At 45.2% G+C, this 17,474-nt stretch overlaps 3 protein-coding genes across 6 annotated transcripts in view; all 3 read left to right on the top strand.

The window, feature by feature from the left end:
- Nucleotides 1-1,327, top strand: part of LOC139541592 (LITAF domain-containing protein-like) — a 2,295-nt gene extending 968 nt beyond the window's left edge. The window contains exons 2-3 of the mRNA XM_071346405.1: nucleotides 358-508; nucleotides 953-1,327. Of these exons, the coding sequence (XP_071202506.1) occupies nucleotides 358-508; nucleotides 953-1,058 (257 nt within the window). The 3' untranslated portion in view covers nucleotides 1,059-1,327. The remainder of the gene's footprint in view (nucleotides 1-357; nucleotides 509-952) is intronic.
- A 3,861-nt stretch (nucleotides 1,328-5,188) lies between these two features.
- Nucleotides 5,189-10,518, top strand: LOC139568125 (G-protein coupled receptor family C group 5 member B-like). The gene is made up of 4 exons (XM_071389854.1): nucleotides 5,189-5,740; nucleotides 6,502-7,615; nucleotides 7,800-7,912; nucleotides 8,547-10,518. Exons 2-4 carry the CDS (start codon nucleotides 6,502-6,504, stop codon nucleotides 8,589-8,591), a joined length of 1,272 nt encoding a protein of 423 aa, XP_071245955.1. The 5' UTR covers nucleotides 5,189-5,740; the 3' UTR covers nucleotides 8,592-10,518.
- Nucleotides 10,519-11,722: 1,204 nt separating this feature from the next.
- Nucleotides 11,723-17,112, top strand: LOC139568123 (lysine-rich nucleolar protein 1-like). Of its 4 annotated transcripts, none has more exons than XM_071389846.1 (7): nucleotides 11,723-12,078; nucleotides 12,402-12,482; nucleotides 12,732-12,800; nucleotides 13,069-14,157; nucleotides 14,625-14,693; nucleotides 15,364-15,441; nucleotides 15,568-17,112. In XM_071389846.1, the coding sequence occupies exons 4-7, from the start codon at nucleotides 13,069-13,071 to the stop codon at nucleotides 15,880-15,882; spliced, it is 1,551 nt and encodes a 516-aa protein (XP_071245947.1). In that variant the 5' UTR covers nucleotides 11,723-12,078; nucleotides 12,402-12,482; nucleotides 12,732-12,800; the 3' UTR covers nucleotides 15,883-17,112. The 4 variants fall into 4 exon arrangements, with proteins under 4 accessions (XP_071245947.1, XP_071245949.1, XP_071245948.1 ...); XM_071389848.1 differs by having other exon boundaries at nucleotides 11,801-12,078; nucleotides 12,402-12,467; XM_071389847.1 differs by having other exon boundaries at nucleotides 11,826-12,078; nucleotides 12,732-12,788.
- Nucleotides 17,113-17,474: the final 362 nt, after the last annotated feature.

Below are 17,474 nucleotides of genomic sequence, written 5' to 3'. Positions count from 1 at the left end.
CTGTTCAGTCCTGTCCAGTTATATCAAGTATTACTATAGTATTACTCCATCCTAAGGGGTTCTATATGGTCCTGTCCAGTTATATCTGATTCTATCTGGTTCTGGCCAGTATTCCCTCCCTCCTTCCCTCTGCAGTAACCCAAGTGGTGGTTCTGTCCCGTTCTGACCAGTTCTAACCAGTATTCTCCTCCCTCTGCAATAGCCCAGGTGGTGGTTCTGTCCTGTTCTGACCAGTTATATCTGGTTCTAACCAGTATTCTCCTCCCTCTGCAATAACCCAGGTGGTGGTTCTGTCCTGTTCTATCCGATTCTGACCAGTTATATCTGGTTCTAACCAGTATTCTCCTCCCTCTGCAGTAACCCAGGTGGTGGTGATGCAGCAGCCGCTACTAAGAGACGTACCCGGCCAGATGACGTGTCCCCACTGTCAGGTCCAGGTTCTGACAGAGACCACACACATCGCCGGGAGTCTCGCCTGGCTCATCTGTGGAGTCCTCTTCTGCTTCCTGTGAGTTGACACACACACGGGCCGACACACACGGGCCGACACACACACACACACACACACACACACACACACACACACATGTACATACAGGAATACACACACATAGTATTTGTAGCTTTTTTTCTCTCACACACACACTAAATATCCTCTCTCTCACTTTCTCTCTTTGTCCCCCACCCCCCCTCTCTATCTATCTCTCTCTTTGTCCCCCACCCCACTCTCTCTCGCTCTCTCTCTTTGTCCCCCACCCCCCCTCTCTATCTATCTCTCTCTTTGTCCCCCACCCCCCTCTCTCTCGCTCTCTCTCTTTGTCCCCCACCCCCCCTCTCTATCTATCTCTCTCTTTGTCCCCCACCCCCTTCTCTCTCGCTCTCTCTCTTTGTCCCCCACCCCCCCTCTCTATCTATCTCTCTCTTTGTCCGTCCCCCCTCTCTCTCTCTCTAGGTGCATGATATTCTCTTGCATTCCTTTCTGTGTTGACTCCTGTAAGGACGTAGAACACCGCTGCCCCAACTGCAAGACAGTGATCTACATCCACAAACGCATGTGAACAGACCAAGATGAGACACCTGCCACAAAGTGATCCACAGACACTTCTGCCACAAAGGGATCCTTACCTATATTAATCTATTCCAGTAGTGTTGATCCTCTTAGGGAAACTGCAAACCCAGTTTAATGCACCAGGATTGGAAAGACAATGGGCTACTGTCTGTCGCTGACATCACTACTGCAGTACCAGCTTTTCATCTACTGGGAATGTGTAACAGGGTATTATTATAGTCATCATTTACTATATTGTAAACATTCATGAAAACAAAATGTGCTTCTTGGTCTTAATTTCAGGTTAAGGTTAGGTATTATGGTCAGCAGTGTGGGTATATTTGATGACTTTGTGGCTGTGCCAGCTAGTGACCCCTCTACAGAGCTGCCTCCAGGGTAAGAATCATGACAAGAAATGCCAACCTGCCCCTAATTAGGGGGAACAGGTTAAAGAGTAGACAGCCATACAAATGTACGTGCAACGACCACGTTTAATAGGTTTTTATACTAATTGTAATTAAGTTTTTCAATTAAAACAGAACATATTGTACTTTCCAATGAATAACGGTCAAGTTTATTGATTGGTTGTTTGCTTTAAATGATTGATGAATAACAAGGATTTGAATCATCTCAATAATGACTTTGACTTTTGAGATGATAATGGTTATTGTATTTTTTTCCCCAGAAACACACACCCACATTCCACAGTGCTATTCCACATGGTGGTGCTATTCCACATGAACCACACCACCTCCAAACCACCTGTAGTGGTGTTAATGATGTAGCTGGATTGGACTGGGCTGATCTGGGCCTGTGTTCACTAAGAGTCTCAGAGTCCATGTAATGTTATTCATGATGATCTTAAAGTCCAAACTGATCTTAGATCATCAGTGCTTTATGAATACTGGCCCTTATCTATATGGTGCTGAGAGGTTCTCTGGCTGGAGAGATGAGAGAGAGAGACAGAGAAAGAGAGAGAAGGGAGGAGCAGAGAGAGAGAGAGAGAGAGAGAGAGAGAAGGAAGGCACAGCGAGAGAGCGGAGAGAGAGAGGGATAGCGAGAAAGAAAGAGATAAATATATATATAGAGAGAGAAAGAGAGGGAGAGAGTAATGTATATGGACAAATGAATCACTTCCTGTACTAACTGTTTACAAGTTACTTTAACATCTCAAAACAGCTAATCACTAGTAAGTAAGTGGTTGAGGAGAGGTCAGACAGGAGAGGATGACCTTAGAATGACCCACAATGACCTTTGACCTAGAGTAATGTCCAAGCTATTTAGCCCCTCTACACACGCACACCTACTATACTGTGTGTGTGTGTGTGTGTGTGTGTGTGTGTGTGTGTGTGTGTGTGTGTGTGTGTGTGTGTGTGTGTACTGGCGTGTGCGTATGGGGGGCTCGATCAAAACGTCAACCTCCCAGCTTTACAAAAAATAGACAGGAGAAAGAGTGGATGAATGGAATGAAATGGAGGGAGAGAAGAAGGGATGGAGTGAGGGGGAAGGGAGGATTATGGGATGTCCCATACTTCACAACTGCAGGGTAATGACGAGGTAATCACCAAGCCAGCACTCTACTCCTCTATAGTCATTATCCTCTCTCGCTCTCTCTCTCTCCCCCCCATCTCGCTCTCTCTCTTTCCCAATCTCCCTCTCACTCTCTCTCCCGCTCCCTCCCTCTCTCTGTCTCTCTCCCCCTCTCTCTCCCTCTCTCACACTCTCTCTCCCTCTCTCCCTCTCTCTCCCCTTTGCGCAGAGGTCGACATCGTTCACACCTGTTGCATGGTGCTTATATCCCGATTTGCAATTTGTTGAACTGTTTAAGTGTTGTTAACTGACACACATAGTCATTGAAATTGACTGATTGATTTTCGGCTCACTACACCTTCACACATTGCTACACATTGGAGTTGAGTTACACCAACGCAAAGTGCTTTGAGTTTGAGAAAGACCCAACACTGTATAAAGCCATAGCAGTCCATTCACCCAGAGCTCTCCTGCTCAGCCCTACTCAGGGACGGATTGGCCACTGGGCAATTCTGGCAAATGCCAGATGGGCAGGTCCATCTGTAGCCTAGTGGGCCGGTCTGGATAGTTTTTTCTTCTGCAGAATGACCATTATATATTATAATGGAGGCTTCAAGGGAAATAAAGGCCCGGTCTCGGTGCCCAGAGGAACAAAATGGGCCGGTGTGGGGACCCAGAGGAACATAATGGGCCGGTGTGGGGGCCCAGAGGAATCAAAATGGGCCGAAATACCTGGGACAATTTGTGGTCCGTCACTGGCCCCATTCATTCAGGTCATCATGTTGTTACTAGGCTAGTTGAGACATTATTAGACACACTAATCTGCACTACTGACGCGGGCGTGTGTGTGTGTGTATGTGTGTGTGTGTGTGTGTGTGTGTGTGTGTGTGTGTGTGTGTGTGTGTGTGTGTGTGTGTGTGTGTGTGTGTGTGTGTGTGTGTGTGTGTGTGTGTGTGTGTGTGTGAGCTACTGGAGATGATGACAGGAACCTTCTATGTTTAGCCTCTATTACAGGCATCTATGAAGAAATCCATTGTCTCATTAACATCACTGCTCCTAACGACTCTCTCAGTACAGTACAGGGGCTGTACTAATAAACAGTCTCAGGGTAGGAGTGCTGATCTAGGACCAGGTAACGACTCTCTCAGTACAGTACAGGGGCTGTACTAATAAACAGTCTCAGGGTAGGAGTGCTGATCTAGGACCAGGTAACGACTCTCTCAGTACAGTACAGGGGCTGTACTAATATACAGTCTCGGGGTAGGAGTGCTGATCTAGGACCAGGTAACGACTCTCTCAGTACAGTACAGGGGCTGTGCTAATAAACAGTCTCAGGGTAGGAGTCCTGATCTAGGAACAGGTCCCCCATGTCCATGTAATCTTATTCACACACGCACGCGCGCACACACGCACGCGCGCACACACATACACACACCACACACACGGTCACAGAGTGGGGATTACCCCCATGTCAGTATAAGGAGAAAGCAGCATGCGGCTGAGTCATGGATTTTCTCTGTTACATGACATCGTGTCTCAGTCCCCAAATGGCACCCTATTCCCTATGTAGTGCACTAGGGCCCATAGGACTTAGGTTTAAAGTAGTGCACTACACAGGGAATAGGGTGACATTTTGGACCAAGACACTCACTAAACTAAAGAGACAGCGGTTACGTGGACCTGACACTCACCGGTGTTCAGGACTCTCCTCTCCCTCCTCCTCTCCTCCTCTCCTCTCCTCCTCTCCTCCTCCTCCTCTCATCTCCTCCTCTCATCTCCTCCTCTCCTCCTCTCCTCCTCCTCTCCTCTCAGCATACCTGCTCTAGCTGCCTTCTGGTTTCCCCCTTCGATTTGATTCTTCTGAAGATGTTTCACCTTGTATTGAATATAGGTCTCTGTTATAGGGTTCTGCTAAGAGACTTTACCGTGCACCCTATTCCCTATATATAGTGCACTACTTTTGCTGTGCTTGGCCAGCCTGTGTTTTAACCTGTCCTTGAAACCTTCCGCCAGGAGGAGACAGCCGGACGGAAGAGGACAAGAAAGTGGGGATGGATGATTCCACTATTAATATGTGATTGTAACGGTTGATTGAATGTATTTGGGGGCGGCAGGTGGCCTCGCGGTTAAGAGCATTGGACCAGTAACCAAAAGGTTGGTAGTTAGAATCCCTGAGATGACTAGGTGACAAATCTGCCGATGTGCCCTTGAACAAGTCACTTAACCCTAATTGCTCCTGTATGTCGCTCTGGATAAGAGCATCTGCTAAAGGACTAACATGTCAAATGTAAACCATTACAAGTTGAAAGCTGCTGCAGTTGGAAGGAACCAACATTAAACGCCGGTCTGATTATATACTTTATTATTGCATTGTGAAAGTGATAAGAGAAATGGAGGAATCTTTGGATACTGAACTGTTGACCTCTGCTTGGAGGAAGACCAGTGTAAATGCACTTCTGACAGTGGGTGAGCAGAGGAGAGCAGTGCTTGGAAGTAGCATTGCGGCATCCCTGTGAGCCTCAAGCTGACAGCTGCAACCAAGTTGCTGTTTACATCCCCCGCAGATTTAAAGAGAGAGGGAGAGAGAGAGAGAGAGAGAGAGAGAGAGAGAGAGAGAGAGAGAGAGAGAACTTTTAGTCGGGTTTGTTATATTTAGCTATGTGGGGGAGTGAAGTCAAGCGTGCACCTGACACTTTTTTGGAGTGCTCATAGCGCGCTGTAGCGTTGCCAAAACAACGATGTGATATAACGTGATACAATGGGAAAATAACGGAAACGCACCAGAGAGATGCTACAGACAGGAGTGATTTTAACGGACCTAATAACCGTCACAGCTCGCGCCACCGGGGAACGGATGGAATACAAACGGAATAGTCAACGAGTGACTCACCTTTTATACAGTCCGTTATTTATGGTGAGCGTGCGATCTGCTGTGCGCACATCTCGCCAACACGTCAGATAACGGTCACCTTGTTGTCGCCTGTAAATGAAGAAGATCTTTAATGAGTCTGCTGAACAAACGTCGTTGAACTAACATGGACCCAAGATGAATTATGAGTTTTGGATATCGACTATGTGGGACTAGAGATGTGACCTCTTTATTTTTTCGAAGTCATGAAAGTTATTAAGTAACCTAACGGGACATTCAACTAATCTCTCAAGGTGAGTTCAGTTCACAATAATTGAACAAATGAATATTTCAAGGATTAATATGCAGAGTAAGTTTATGGATTATTGTTGTTTTTGGTGTCAGATGTAAAGACTGACAGCTTAATTACAACTTTTTGATAGCCCCTATCGTAGCCCCGCCCCGGGCCATGACACTTTTAAAAAAGTGTTTTCTTCCAATGTTGAACTGTGTGTGTCTGTGTGTTGGTGTGTGTGCGTGTACTTGTCACTCAGCCTGTGTTGTGAAAACCCAGCGCTATGTAGGCCAACCCACTTGGCTGCTCGTTACTATGGGAACCGTGGCCCTGGCTGGCACAGGCTGAGTGGGCTGCTGAGGGCCATGCTGTGTGTGTGTGTGTGTGTGTGTGTGTGTGTGTGTGTGTGTGTGTGTGTGTGTGTGTGTGTGTGTGTGTGTGTGTGTGTGTGTGTGCATGAGCTTCCAAGCAGTTAGAGATAGAGAAAGGACATGACATAATAATGATACATTTGTGAAATGAAAGACGTACCGGGAACAGTTAGTTCCCTCTAGCAGAAACTCCTTCCACAGTCTCTTGTGGTCTGAATGATACACTGACTGAACAAGTGACTAAACAAGTGATAGCAAGAGACAGGCCATTTTGGTGCTGTGTTGTTGACATGATTGCTCTGGATAAGAGCGTCTGCTAAATGACTTAAATGTAAATGTAATGATTCAGTAACAACGTTTTGCTTCTCTCTCTCCCTCCCTCTTCTTAATTTCTCTCTCTCTATCTCAGATGGCCCTCAGTCCCGTCCTTCTCTTTCTCCTCTCTCTGATTGGCTGCGGCCACTCCCAGGATGACATCATCGACCCCGGCGTGGCCCCTCCCCCTCCTCTGGGTTGCGGTGTAAACGTGGACCCCCTCTACCGGACGTTGTGTGACCTGGAGTCTGTGTGGGGGGTGGTGTTGGAGGCCGTGGCCTGTGGTGGAGCCATCACCTCCCTGGTCCTCTCCGTGGTTCTCCTAGCCAAACGCCACTCCATCCTTGACCCAGATCGGCGCTCCGGCCTGGGTCCTCTTCTCCTCCTGCTGGCCTCCCTCTTGGTTCTCTTCTCCCTGTCCCTGGTCTTCCTGGTGGGGCGTAACGAGGCCCTGTGTGTGGTCCGCCGGGTTCTCTGGGGCCCCCTGTTCGCCCTGTGCTTCTCCTGCCTCCTGGCCCAGGCGGTGCGGTTGAAGAGGCTGGTGTCTGGAAAGTCTAGCCCCAAAGGGAGCTCCCTGGCTGGGCTTGGCATGGCCCTGGCCCTGGTACAGGGGATCATCTCTGGAGAGTGGCTGCTGCTGACAGTGGTGAGGGAGGGCCACGGGGCCTGTGACTACCCACCGTTAGACTTTGCCCTGGTTTGCAGCTACGCCCTGGGGCTGCTCCTGACGGCGCTTGGCCTCTCCCTGGCTGTGGTGCTGTGCGGAGGGGAAGGGGGAGAGGACGAGGCAGAGGAGGGGAGTGACGGAGGGTGCGAGCGGCGTTGGAAGTGCAATGCCGTATGGCTCTTCCTGTCCTGCCTGGCATCCCTGTTGCTATGGGTTTCCTGGCTTGTGCTCTATCTCTATGGCGACATGGTGTTGAGGGGGGCGCGGACGGGTGGTGGGGAAGGGCGGCGACTGGACTGGGATGAGCCGGCGTTGGCAGTTGCCTTGGTGGCGCAAGGTTGGATCCTCCTGTTATTTCACGCTATCCCAGAAGCCCACCTGTGTCTGAGGGACCCGCCGGTCCCCAGCCAGCAGGACTACTTTGACACCAGCCAGCCCCAGCAGCCCTGCTTCCAACAGGAGGTGCCATTACCTACACACACCCTCACACACAGGCCCTACGCAGATAACCAGACCTACTCTATCGAGGAACACAGCGCAGGTACACTGTGTGTGTGTGTGTGTTGGTTGTGTGAAAGGCTATGTGTGGGTTTATGCAAATGTTTGTGTATATGCAAAAGATTTAAGTCGAAATAGAAGGATTGTCTATAGAAAAAAATTAACTAACGATTAACTAGTAGCATCCACTTGATTTGTGTTTGCTCTCTCCCTGGGTCGAGTCTCAGCACTGAGAGGTGGGTCGTACCATAACGGACATGGGGGGATGCGTCCTGGGATCCCCTTCAGAGGCCACATGTACCAGCCCACTGAGATGGCCCTGGTGATGAACGGAGGAACGGTTAGTGTGTCTTATCTCACACACACAAACGCACAACACCCTTGTTCATATTATATTTAAGCAATAAGACCCGAGGGGGTGTGGTATATGGCCAATATACCACGGCTAAGGGCTGTTCTTATGAACGGCGCAACGCGGAGTGCCTGGATACAGATCTTAGCCGTGGAAAATTGACCAAATACCACAAACCCCCAAGGTGCCTTATTGCTATTATAAACTGGTTACCAACGTAATTAGAGCAATAAAAATACATGTTTTGTCATACCCGTGGTATACGGGTATGGCTGTCAGCCAATCAGCATTCAGGGCTCAAACCACCCAGTTTATAATATTATATAATATTATTACATATTAACTCAACTACCTCTTACCCCAGTACACTGACTCGGTACCGGTACTCATTGTATATAGCCTGTATAGAACATCGTTACTGTTATTTTATTGTCTTAATATTTTATTTTTATCTATTTGCAAATGTTCTTACTTTTTAACTGCATTGTTGGGAAAGGGTTCATAAGTAAACATTGTATGGTAAAGTCTACACTTGTTGTATTCGGCGCATGTGACAAATAACATTTGATTTGATTTGCACACACACACACACACACCCTAACCACTTGTCTGTCTGTAACAGATGCCTACTGCTCCGGTGAACTACACAGGGAGACAGCTGTGGTGAGAGGGGAACCTTGGAACCGGTCTCCATGGCAACATGGCATATTATGGTGCCGGAATGCTCCGGAATGTTTCCAATGTCACTCATAACCCCATCAATGCCTCTACCTCACCTCACCCATTGACTGTACAAAGCACTGCAACAAGGAATTTACCCCTAGCCACAGATCTAGGATCAGTTCACACTAACTTTTTATACACTTTGGTCATTGAAAGGAAAAGGGAAAAACTGACTTGAGATCAGTGCTCACAAGAAATGTCATTCCAGGATTGACTACACGAGATTCAGAGATGGGTAACAAAGACATTGCCTGCCCCTTCTTAACCCATGCAGACTGGAATATATCGCCGATGATGATGATGAACGTCAAGCTCGCTCAGTGAACAGTTATCGGCTGCGTCCCAAATGGCACCGGCTCTGGTCAAAAGTAGTGCACTACATAGGAATAGAGTTCCATTTGGGATATAACGATACAGACTTCAGTTTAAAAAATATATTTGTAGCTTTTCTGTTTTGTTGTTTTAAAAAGGGGGGAAAAAGCCTATATGACACACCAGGTACAGGAGAACAGTGGTCACGTCCCAAATAGAACTCTATTGCCTATAAAGTGCACTACTGTTGGCCAGAGCCGTACGGTTCTGGTTCTGGTTGAAGCACTGCATTATAAGGAATAGGGTTCCATTCTGGAGGCATTCAGTATTTATGTAAATTCCATCCATCCACCGTGCTCACTAACCTCGCCTGCCCACTCATGTTCTCTACAGACTGTGTGACGCGTCTCAAATAGAACTCTATTTCCTATTTAGTGCACTACTTTTGACCAGGATCCAAAGGGTTCTAAAGTAGTGCGCTATGTAGGGAATGGGGTGCCATTTGGGATGCGGAACACGAGAGTTGCTCCTATTGATGATGATTATGACTCTATTAGATGTGTTGGGGACACGTAAACAAGTGTTTTTTTCTAAGACTCTCGGCTTTGTGTTCGGTCCACCGGAGGTGTTGTGATCAAGCACTTTATTAAGTTAATCTCCGCTGTCACTATTTGCGATATAACATTCGTGTGGCATATTTCTACGGTGAATGTTATGATGGTGAAATTGAATTTATTATTGGTGTCACAAACGAGTACTGTATTTTTTTGGTGTGGTTCTATGATATCAGTAGTTTTGTTATGGGGTTGTTGTAACACATTTTGAGAGATTTTAACAGGGAGTGCAATATCAGTATGATTATATGTCAGAATATACAGTATATGAATTAATGGTAGGATCTGCACCTCATACTATTGTTATATATTTCAGAGACTTCTTCTTTGCGTGTCTTATCTCCCAACACCTGAACAGTGAGGCACCCCCTTGTCCTTGATTGGACTAATCTAATAGTGGACTAATAGTATGAGGTGCAGATCCTACCATATAGGGGTAAACGTGGTCCCGTGTGGCTCAGTTGGTAGAGCATGGCGCTTGCAACGCCAGGGTTGTGGGTTCATTCCCCACGGGGGGACCAGGATGAATATGGATGAATATGTATGAACTTTCCAATTTGTAAGTCGCTCTGGATAAGAGCGTCTGCTAAATGACTTAAATGTAAATGTAAATGTAATCTGCTGCCTCTTAATCCCTATGGTGCTCTAACCTTGGAATAACCCATTTAGGGAAACTGATAGGGGGGGGATTGGTATTAGTGGCTTTACTCTGACCCGTCGTGTACTCCTGTATAAGGCTATTATATTATCATCCTATGTCCTGATACAGAGGAGGGCTTGGTTGCATGTCTCTTAAACACAATTCTCACACAAAATCAATTAAATAAAATATAGATTATAGATTAAACTGTTTGGATCGACACATTATTGAGGTGTCTGTAGACGGCTTTGTATCATGCAAATTTGAAGGCAGAAACATTTCTATATTAAACTGTTTGGAAGGTTTATTTTGCTTCTATCTAAAATGACAGATTGTTTGCGTTTTAACATGATATACCTGCAGCAGCCGTGCTGTCTTGGTAATAATACTATGTAGCATGGAAAGCTTAACAGAAAAGGTTCCAAACCTTGTAGGCTTAGGGCTTCTATCTATCTCTGGTAAAAGCCACTGGCATGGTAAGTGACTGTCATGAGCTGACAGTTCTAATAAGCTACAGGCTTTGCTAGTGAGCATCCTGAATGGCACCCTGGTCAAAAGTAGTTCACTATATAGGGAATAGGATGCCATAATGGACACACACAAAGTAACAGCTAGGCTACAGCACCCTAACGCCCTCTGCTGTTGGTTACAGAGTCTATTTGGGTTCCATAAAGCTAGAGGTTTTTAATGTCACATGCACAAGGACAGTAAAATACATTTATTGCCCAGCTCTAAGCCCAACAATGCAGTAATCAATAACAATGTAATACTGAGAATAACAAGGTAGAACAAAAACACACAGTAAATAAAAAATAAGAAGAAGATGATAAAGTAAGTAGGCATACTATATACAGGGTCAGTTCCAGTACCATATTATAATGTACAGGGATACTGGATCTATAGAGGTAGATATGTATAGGGGTAAGCATACTATATACAGGGTCAGTTCCAGTACCATATTTACAATGTGCAGGGATACTGGATCTATAGAGGTAGATATGTATAGGGGTAAGCATACTATATACAGGGTCAGTTCCAGTACCATATTTACAATGTGCAGGGATACTGGATCTATAGAGGTAGATATGTATAGGGGTAAGCATACTATATACAGGGTCAGTTCCAGTACCATATTTACAATGTGCAGGGATACTGGATCTATAGAGGTAGATATGTATAGGGGTAAACGTACTATATACAGGGTCAGTTCCAGTACCATATTTACAATGTGCAGGGATACTGGATCTATAGAGGTAGATATGTATAGGGGTAAGCATACTATATACAGGGTCAGTTCCAGTACCATATTTACAATGTGCAGGGATACTGGATCTATAGAGGTAGATATATATAGGGGTAATGTGACTAGGCATCAGGATATATGATAAACAGAACAGCAGCAGTGTATATGATGATTTTATATAAGTCGTGTGTGTGTGTAGAGTCAGTATAAATGTATGTGTGTGTGAGCAAATTATGGAGTGAGTGTTTGCCCACATTGCATGGCTGCATCCCACAAGGGAACTCTGGTCAAAAGTAGTGGAGCAATAAACACATGGGCTTTCCAGAGCTCTGCTCTGATTGGATATGTTGTTCTGCACGTTTTTGAGAGAGAGAACCATTTGACTCTCTCTCTCTCTCACACACACACACACAGCATATGAGAGAGAGAGAAAGATAAAGAAAAATACGAGGTGTAAAGAAGGGAGAGAATCAGGAGATAGGAGAGGGACAGAAGGAGCGTGCCGTTGAGCTTTGTTGCTATAGACACACGAGGACGATTACTAGAAGAGAATCTGACAGTACTTCCGGGTCAAGGAGCAGTACAGCACTGGTGTACACACGTTTCTACGTGAGTCTTCAAAGTAAGTCAACTTTAATGCCGTTATTTCTAAATATTGAATGATCAAGCGTTCAAGTAGTCTTTCAAGTATCGAGTCGCTGTGCTCACCCGTTGCAAAGTGTTTTATCACCGGTGACGGTTATTTGGCCAGCTAACATGGCAAGCTAGCTAACCCTTAACACCCCATGCACACATTCAATCGATGCTGCTTGCTAGCATAACTTGACTTACACTGAACTAGTTGTTTTGTAAACTACCTTATAACCTAGGCAAATAGACTGGTAAATGTTATTGTTTTGTATAACTTACCTGCGTTAACTGAACTGGCTGTGTTTGACTCTGCAGACGGCTTTTCATGACGAAGTGGTTTTCGTGTCCGAGAAGACGGGAAGATACAACACCGTGGCAAAGGTCTTTATTGATCAGGTAGCTAACGTTAGATGAGATCACCATAAAATAAATCACATTATCAATTTATCAAATCACATCAACAACAATCGTTATCAATTGATGACCAGTCAGTGTATGTGAATCACTGATTTTAAGACCCCTTCCTCCACATGTGCTGGGATTGGCTGCCAATTTGGATAGACAACCTATGAAACATAGTACTTGAGCCAACATCTACTGTAAAAGTGTACTGTTAGTTTTTAATCCAGGCTTTATCCCCTGTAGGCTCAACGTCTGGCCCTACAGAGGGAGATAGACAAGGAGTCCCTGTCCACGGTTTCGGTCAGATCACTGGTTTGTATCTGGTTCTGTGTTGCTCACCAAAATGACACTGACTGCATCCCAAATGCCACCATATCCCCTATTTAGTGCACCACCTTTGAACCAGGACACATTGGGTCAGAAGAAGTGCACTATATAGAAAATAGGGTTCCATTTAGGACACACTGTCAATACCAATATTGTGTCCATTTTAAACCTAAAATGCATTCTCTACTATGTCCTTTGAAGTGGCTGCTTCTTTCAAACAGATACATATTGTGGGATGTTTATTTTTTCTCAGATGGTCCAAGCCGACACAGGCAACAGGATGGTTACCATGAAGAAGACTAACAAGAAGAGTGGGAAGGACACCCACGCTGAGGAAGAGATCTCAGAAAACACTTCCATAAACCAAGGGAATAACGAAGGAGTGAAGACGAAAGTAGAGACTCTGGTAGAAGAAGAGCAGGTGTCATCCAATGGGGAATGGGGGAATACTGAAGAAGAGCAGGAGAAACAGAAAGGGAAGAAGAAGAAGAAGAAGTTGTCGTCTGGGACTGACATCAACGGTGAGGAAGCCATGACTAATGGAAATGACAGAAGGTGCGGCCAGAAGAAGAAAAAACATAAAGGTGTTAACACTGTTAAAACGGAGGTAGAGACAGAACAGAGTGAATTAAAGGACGAGAAAGGAGTAGTGGAAAATGGGCCGAAGCAGAAAAAAAAGAAGCTCTCTCAGGCAGAAGAGACAGAGATCAGCGTTGTCAAGGTAGAGGAAGGAGAGGTGATAGAAATAAAGGAAGGCAAGAAAAAGAAGGGAAAAACAGAGGAAGAAAAGAAAGTGAAAAAGATCCCTAAAGCTGCTGAACCAACTGAGGAGAGTCAGGAGGAGGAAGAGGGGGAGACGAAGAAGAAAAAGAAGGGTAAGAAGAGAGCAATCGCAGAGAAAGAGAGCGGAGAGGCAGAGAAAGAAGTGGTAGTAAAGAAGAAGAAGGGAGCTGAGGCTACAGTAGCAGTACAGGAGGAGGAACAGAATAACACCAAGAAGAAGAAACCCAAGTCCTCCAGCAGCGCTGCAGACACCACCATGGAGACGGAAGGAAAGGAGGAGGGCAAGATGAAGAAGAGAAAGGCCTCTGCACTAACAGACAAGGAGGATGTGATGGTGGTGGACAAGCGGAAGCCCAAACAGACGAAAAGGGTGGATACGAAAGGAGTAGTGGAACAGGCGGAGGACGGAGAGAGCGAGGGAAGGAAAAAGGTGAAGAAGAGCTCCTCTGGGGTAGAGACAGAAATGGAGGGCAGCACCCCTCACAAGAAAGGGAAGAAGATTCCGACGAAGGGGAAAAAGAAGATAAAGGTGGAGAGCTGCGCCCCTGAAGACCAGGAGGTGAGTTAAAGGGGTTAAGGGTCAGAGGTGAAGAGATCATCAAATCATGGGACTCCTTCAGCAGGGTACAACGTTGTGGAACGTTCAGATAGACATATATGATGTAGAACAAACATGTCTCTCTGACATGTAGAATGAGGAATCATGTCGGTTCTATTCCTGACATTTCTATCTGAAACGGTCCACAATGTTTGTCTATGGAAGGTGGCCCTGATTCTAGAGCCATTTGAAAGGGGTGTCCTTGTTGAAAGTATTGTAAAAAGCATGCACTGACACGCCCAAAATGCTGGAGGTGCCGACTAACAGAATAGTTAACGGTTAAATTAATATATGCTCCCAACAATTGAATGGGTAAAACAGTGTTGACTTTCTTACTTAATTGTTTCTACTTAAAGGCATTAAAACACTGACAGTATCAGTATGAAGGTCTGTAGTTGTCTGATATGTTGTTTTGCTCCAACCCGCAGAGGGACCAGACGGACGTGGTTTTCCTGTCGGAGACCAGGGGAAACGCCTTCGAGATCCATATTGATCAGGTAGATCCCTAACGACCCATTAGATCTGTTTGGATCCTGTGAATCCCACTTGCCAGCCCACCAATCCAAGTCTCCATTCCATCCCTCTGTCACTGTGAGAAAGATAAATGTAATTTCTTCCTGGTTTGAGTTAAACATTGTATATTGATTATGTAACTATTTATGAATAAATGATGAATGCATTATATTATACAAATGCTTATTAGTGAATGCTGTTGTCATTGATTAACACAGTGCTGCAGTCAAACATGCTGGACACACACCAACCAATATACATGCTCTATACTGATTACGTAATACCCTGGTCTGTGTCAGGGATACGCCCAAGTGATTGCAAAGTGATTCTGCTGTTTTGCCAATGATCAGATCTTTTGCCAATAACTGGTCAAAAAATCAAATGGGCAGCCATTGAAGCACACGTGGATTTGAGTATTTTTATATTTTAGACTAGGAGTACAGTAAATAGAATCACCAACCACATGTTATAGACTATATGTTGTGTACCATATAACAGAGTATATGTTGTGTACTATATAACATGGACTATAGAGTATATGTTGTGTACTATAGAGTATATGTTGTGTACTATATAACATGGACTATACAGTATATGTTGTGTACTCTATAACATGGCCTTCATATAAAACTATGGTCCTATTATATTCCATAGGGGAGACGCCTGGCCCTGCAGAATGAGATCGACCAGAAGTCCAATCCAGTCCAACTCAAAGCAGCACCGGTACCATCGGTCAGTACTCTTACGATGTCAGGACACCAAGGTGTATCCCAAATATGGGGTCACATACCAACTCTTCTGTTACAAATCATTATGTCGAATATAAATGTTACAAACATTGTTCTTCTTCCCTTCCAGGGTTTGGGGCAGTGGGGCACTGCCCAGTTTGACAGTTCCGACCAACATAGTAAGTTCCTGCGGTTGATGGGCGGCTTCAAGAAGGGCGGGCAGCCAATGGCAGCGAGCGGTGCGACGGGAGGGCGGGCCAACATGGCGCTGACTAAAGACGGACAGCAGAGCTTGCAGCAAGGCCTACTGGGGGAATTTGAGCACGCTCAGTCGCGCCGCATGGACTTCACGGGAAGGGGGGCGGGACTTGGGTTCTCGGCGCCGTCCAATAAGAAGTTCTCGATTGACATCAACAAAACCCGATCGGTGCGCTTCGATGATTGAGTCGGGACGCTTGAGTGTGTCTAGCATCCCAAACGGATGTGGATGAGTGTGTGTGTGTACCTTTTCTTTTGCAGTCTTGGGAGTGTCTGTCTGTCTGCGGATGTGGTGTTTATGAATGTATATACGGTACCAGTCAAAGGTTTGGACACACCTACTCATTACAGGGTTTTTGTTTATTTTTTACCTTTTTCTACATTGTAGAATAATAGTGAAGACATCAAAACTATCAAATAACACATATGGAATCATGTAGTAACCAAAAAAGTGTTTAACAAATCAAAATATATTTGAGATTCTTCAAAGTAGCCACCCTTTGCCTTGATGACAGCTTTGCACACTCTTGGCAAATATATTTTGATTTGTTGAACACTTTTTTTTGGTTACTACATTATTCCATGTGTTATTTCATAGTTTGTCTTCACTATTATTCTACAATGTAGAAAAAGGTAAAAAAAAAAAAAAAAAAACTGAAATGAGGTGTGTCCAAACTTTTGACTGGTAACAAAAAATATAAATGCAACACTTATAATGAGTTAGGCCCTAATCTATAGATTTCACATGACTGGGCAGGAGTGTAGCCATGGATGGGCCTGGGAGGGCATAGGCACACCCACTGGGGAGCCAAGTCCAGCCAATCAGAAAAGGATTTTCCCCACAGAAATGCTTTATTACAGACAGAAATACTCAGTTTTATCAGCTGTCCGGGTGGATGGTCTCAGACGATACCGCAGGTGAAGACTGAACGTCGAGGTCCTGGGCTGGCTTGGTTACACGGTTGTGGTTGTGAGGTTGGTTGGACGTACTGCCAAATTCTCAAAAATGGCACTGGAGGCTGCTTAGGGTCGAGAAATGAACATTCAAATCTTTGGCAACAGCTCTGGTGTATTCAGCATGCCAATTGCACACGCCCTCAAAAAACTTAGATATCTGTGGCATTGTGTTGTGACAAAACTGCACATTTTAGAGTGGTCTTTTGCCCCCCGCACAAGGTGCACCTGTGTAATGATCATGCTGAGAAATGCTCACTAACATGGATGTTAATGTGTGCACAATGATAGATAACATGTGTGTATGGAACATTTCTGGGATCTTTTATTTCAGCTCATGAAACATGGGACCAACACATGTATATTTTTGTTCAGTGTATAGGAGTACTGTGTGACATAAAGCTGCTGACATTGATTGAACTAAAAGCTGCACCTATCCACCTGTGGTACCAATGAGAGCAGAGCTGTGTGTGTTTCTGCCTTCTGACTGGTCCAGTATCATATGAGGTTGTTGGCATCCTGAATGGCGCACTAATTTGGACCAGCGGCCTGTGGGCCCTGTAGTGCACTACTTTTGACCAGCGGCCTGTGGGCTCTGTAGTGCACTACTTTTGACCAGCGGCCCTGTAGTGTACTATATAGGTAATTGTCTAGGTCAACTAATGCCTTAACTGAACATGACATGATAAAAACTGGCAGGTGATAAGCTGTCAATTAGACACATTTAAACAGCATAGAATTGTTTACACAGTCAACAAATGGACATCTATGAATGATGGTCAGTTGGGGCTCTCTATTATTTAAAGGATTTCATAAAAATAAAAA

The sequence above is a fragment of the Salvelinus alpinus genome, chromosome 2 (assembly GCF_045679555.1).
Source record: "Salvelinus alpinus chromosome 2, SLU_Salpinus.1, whole genome shotgun sequence".
NCBI lineage: Eukaryota > Metazoa > Chordata > Actinopteri > Salmoniformes > Salmonidae > Salvelinus > Salvelinus alpinus.
Note: the sequence above shows the minus strand (reverse complement) of the source record. Positions and strands in the feature narration are given on the sequence as shown.

Coding starts and splice junctions, on each gene's coding strand:
- LOC139568123 (XM_071389846.1), top strand. CDS start 13,069: ATGGTCCAAGCCGACACAGGCAACAGGATGGTTACCATGAAGAAGACT. Junction 14,694..15,363: donor TCGAGATCCATATTGATCAG/GTAGATCCCTAA, acceptor TATATTCCATAG/GGGAGACGCCTGGCCCTGCA. Junction 15,442..15,567: donor AAGCAGCACCGGTACCATCG/GTCAGTACTCTT, acceptor CTTCCCTTCCAG/GGTTTGGGGCAGTGGGGCAC.
- LOC139568125 (XM_071389854.1), top strand. CDS start 6,502: ATGGCCCTCAGTCCCGTCCTTCTCTTTCTCCTCTCTCTGATTGGCTGC. Junction 7,616..7,799: donor TATCGAGGAACACAGCGCAG/GTACACTGTGTG, acceptor GTCGAGTCTCAG/CACTGAGAGGTGGGTCGTAC. Junction 7,913..8,546: donor TGGTGATGAACGGAGGAACG/GTTAGTGTGTCT, acceptor TGTCTGTAACAG/ATGCCTACTGCTCCGGTGAA.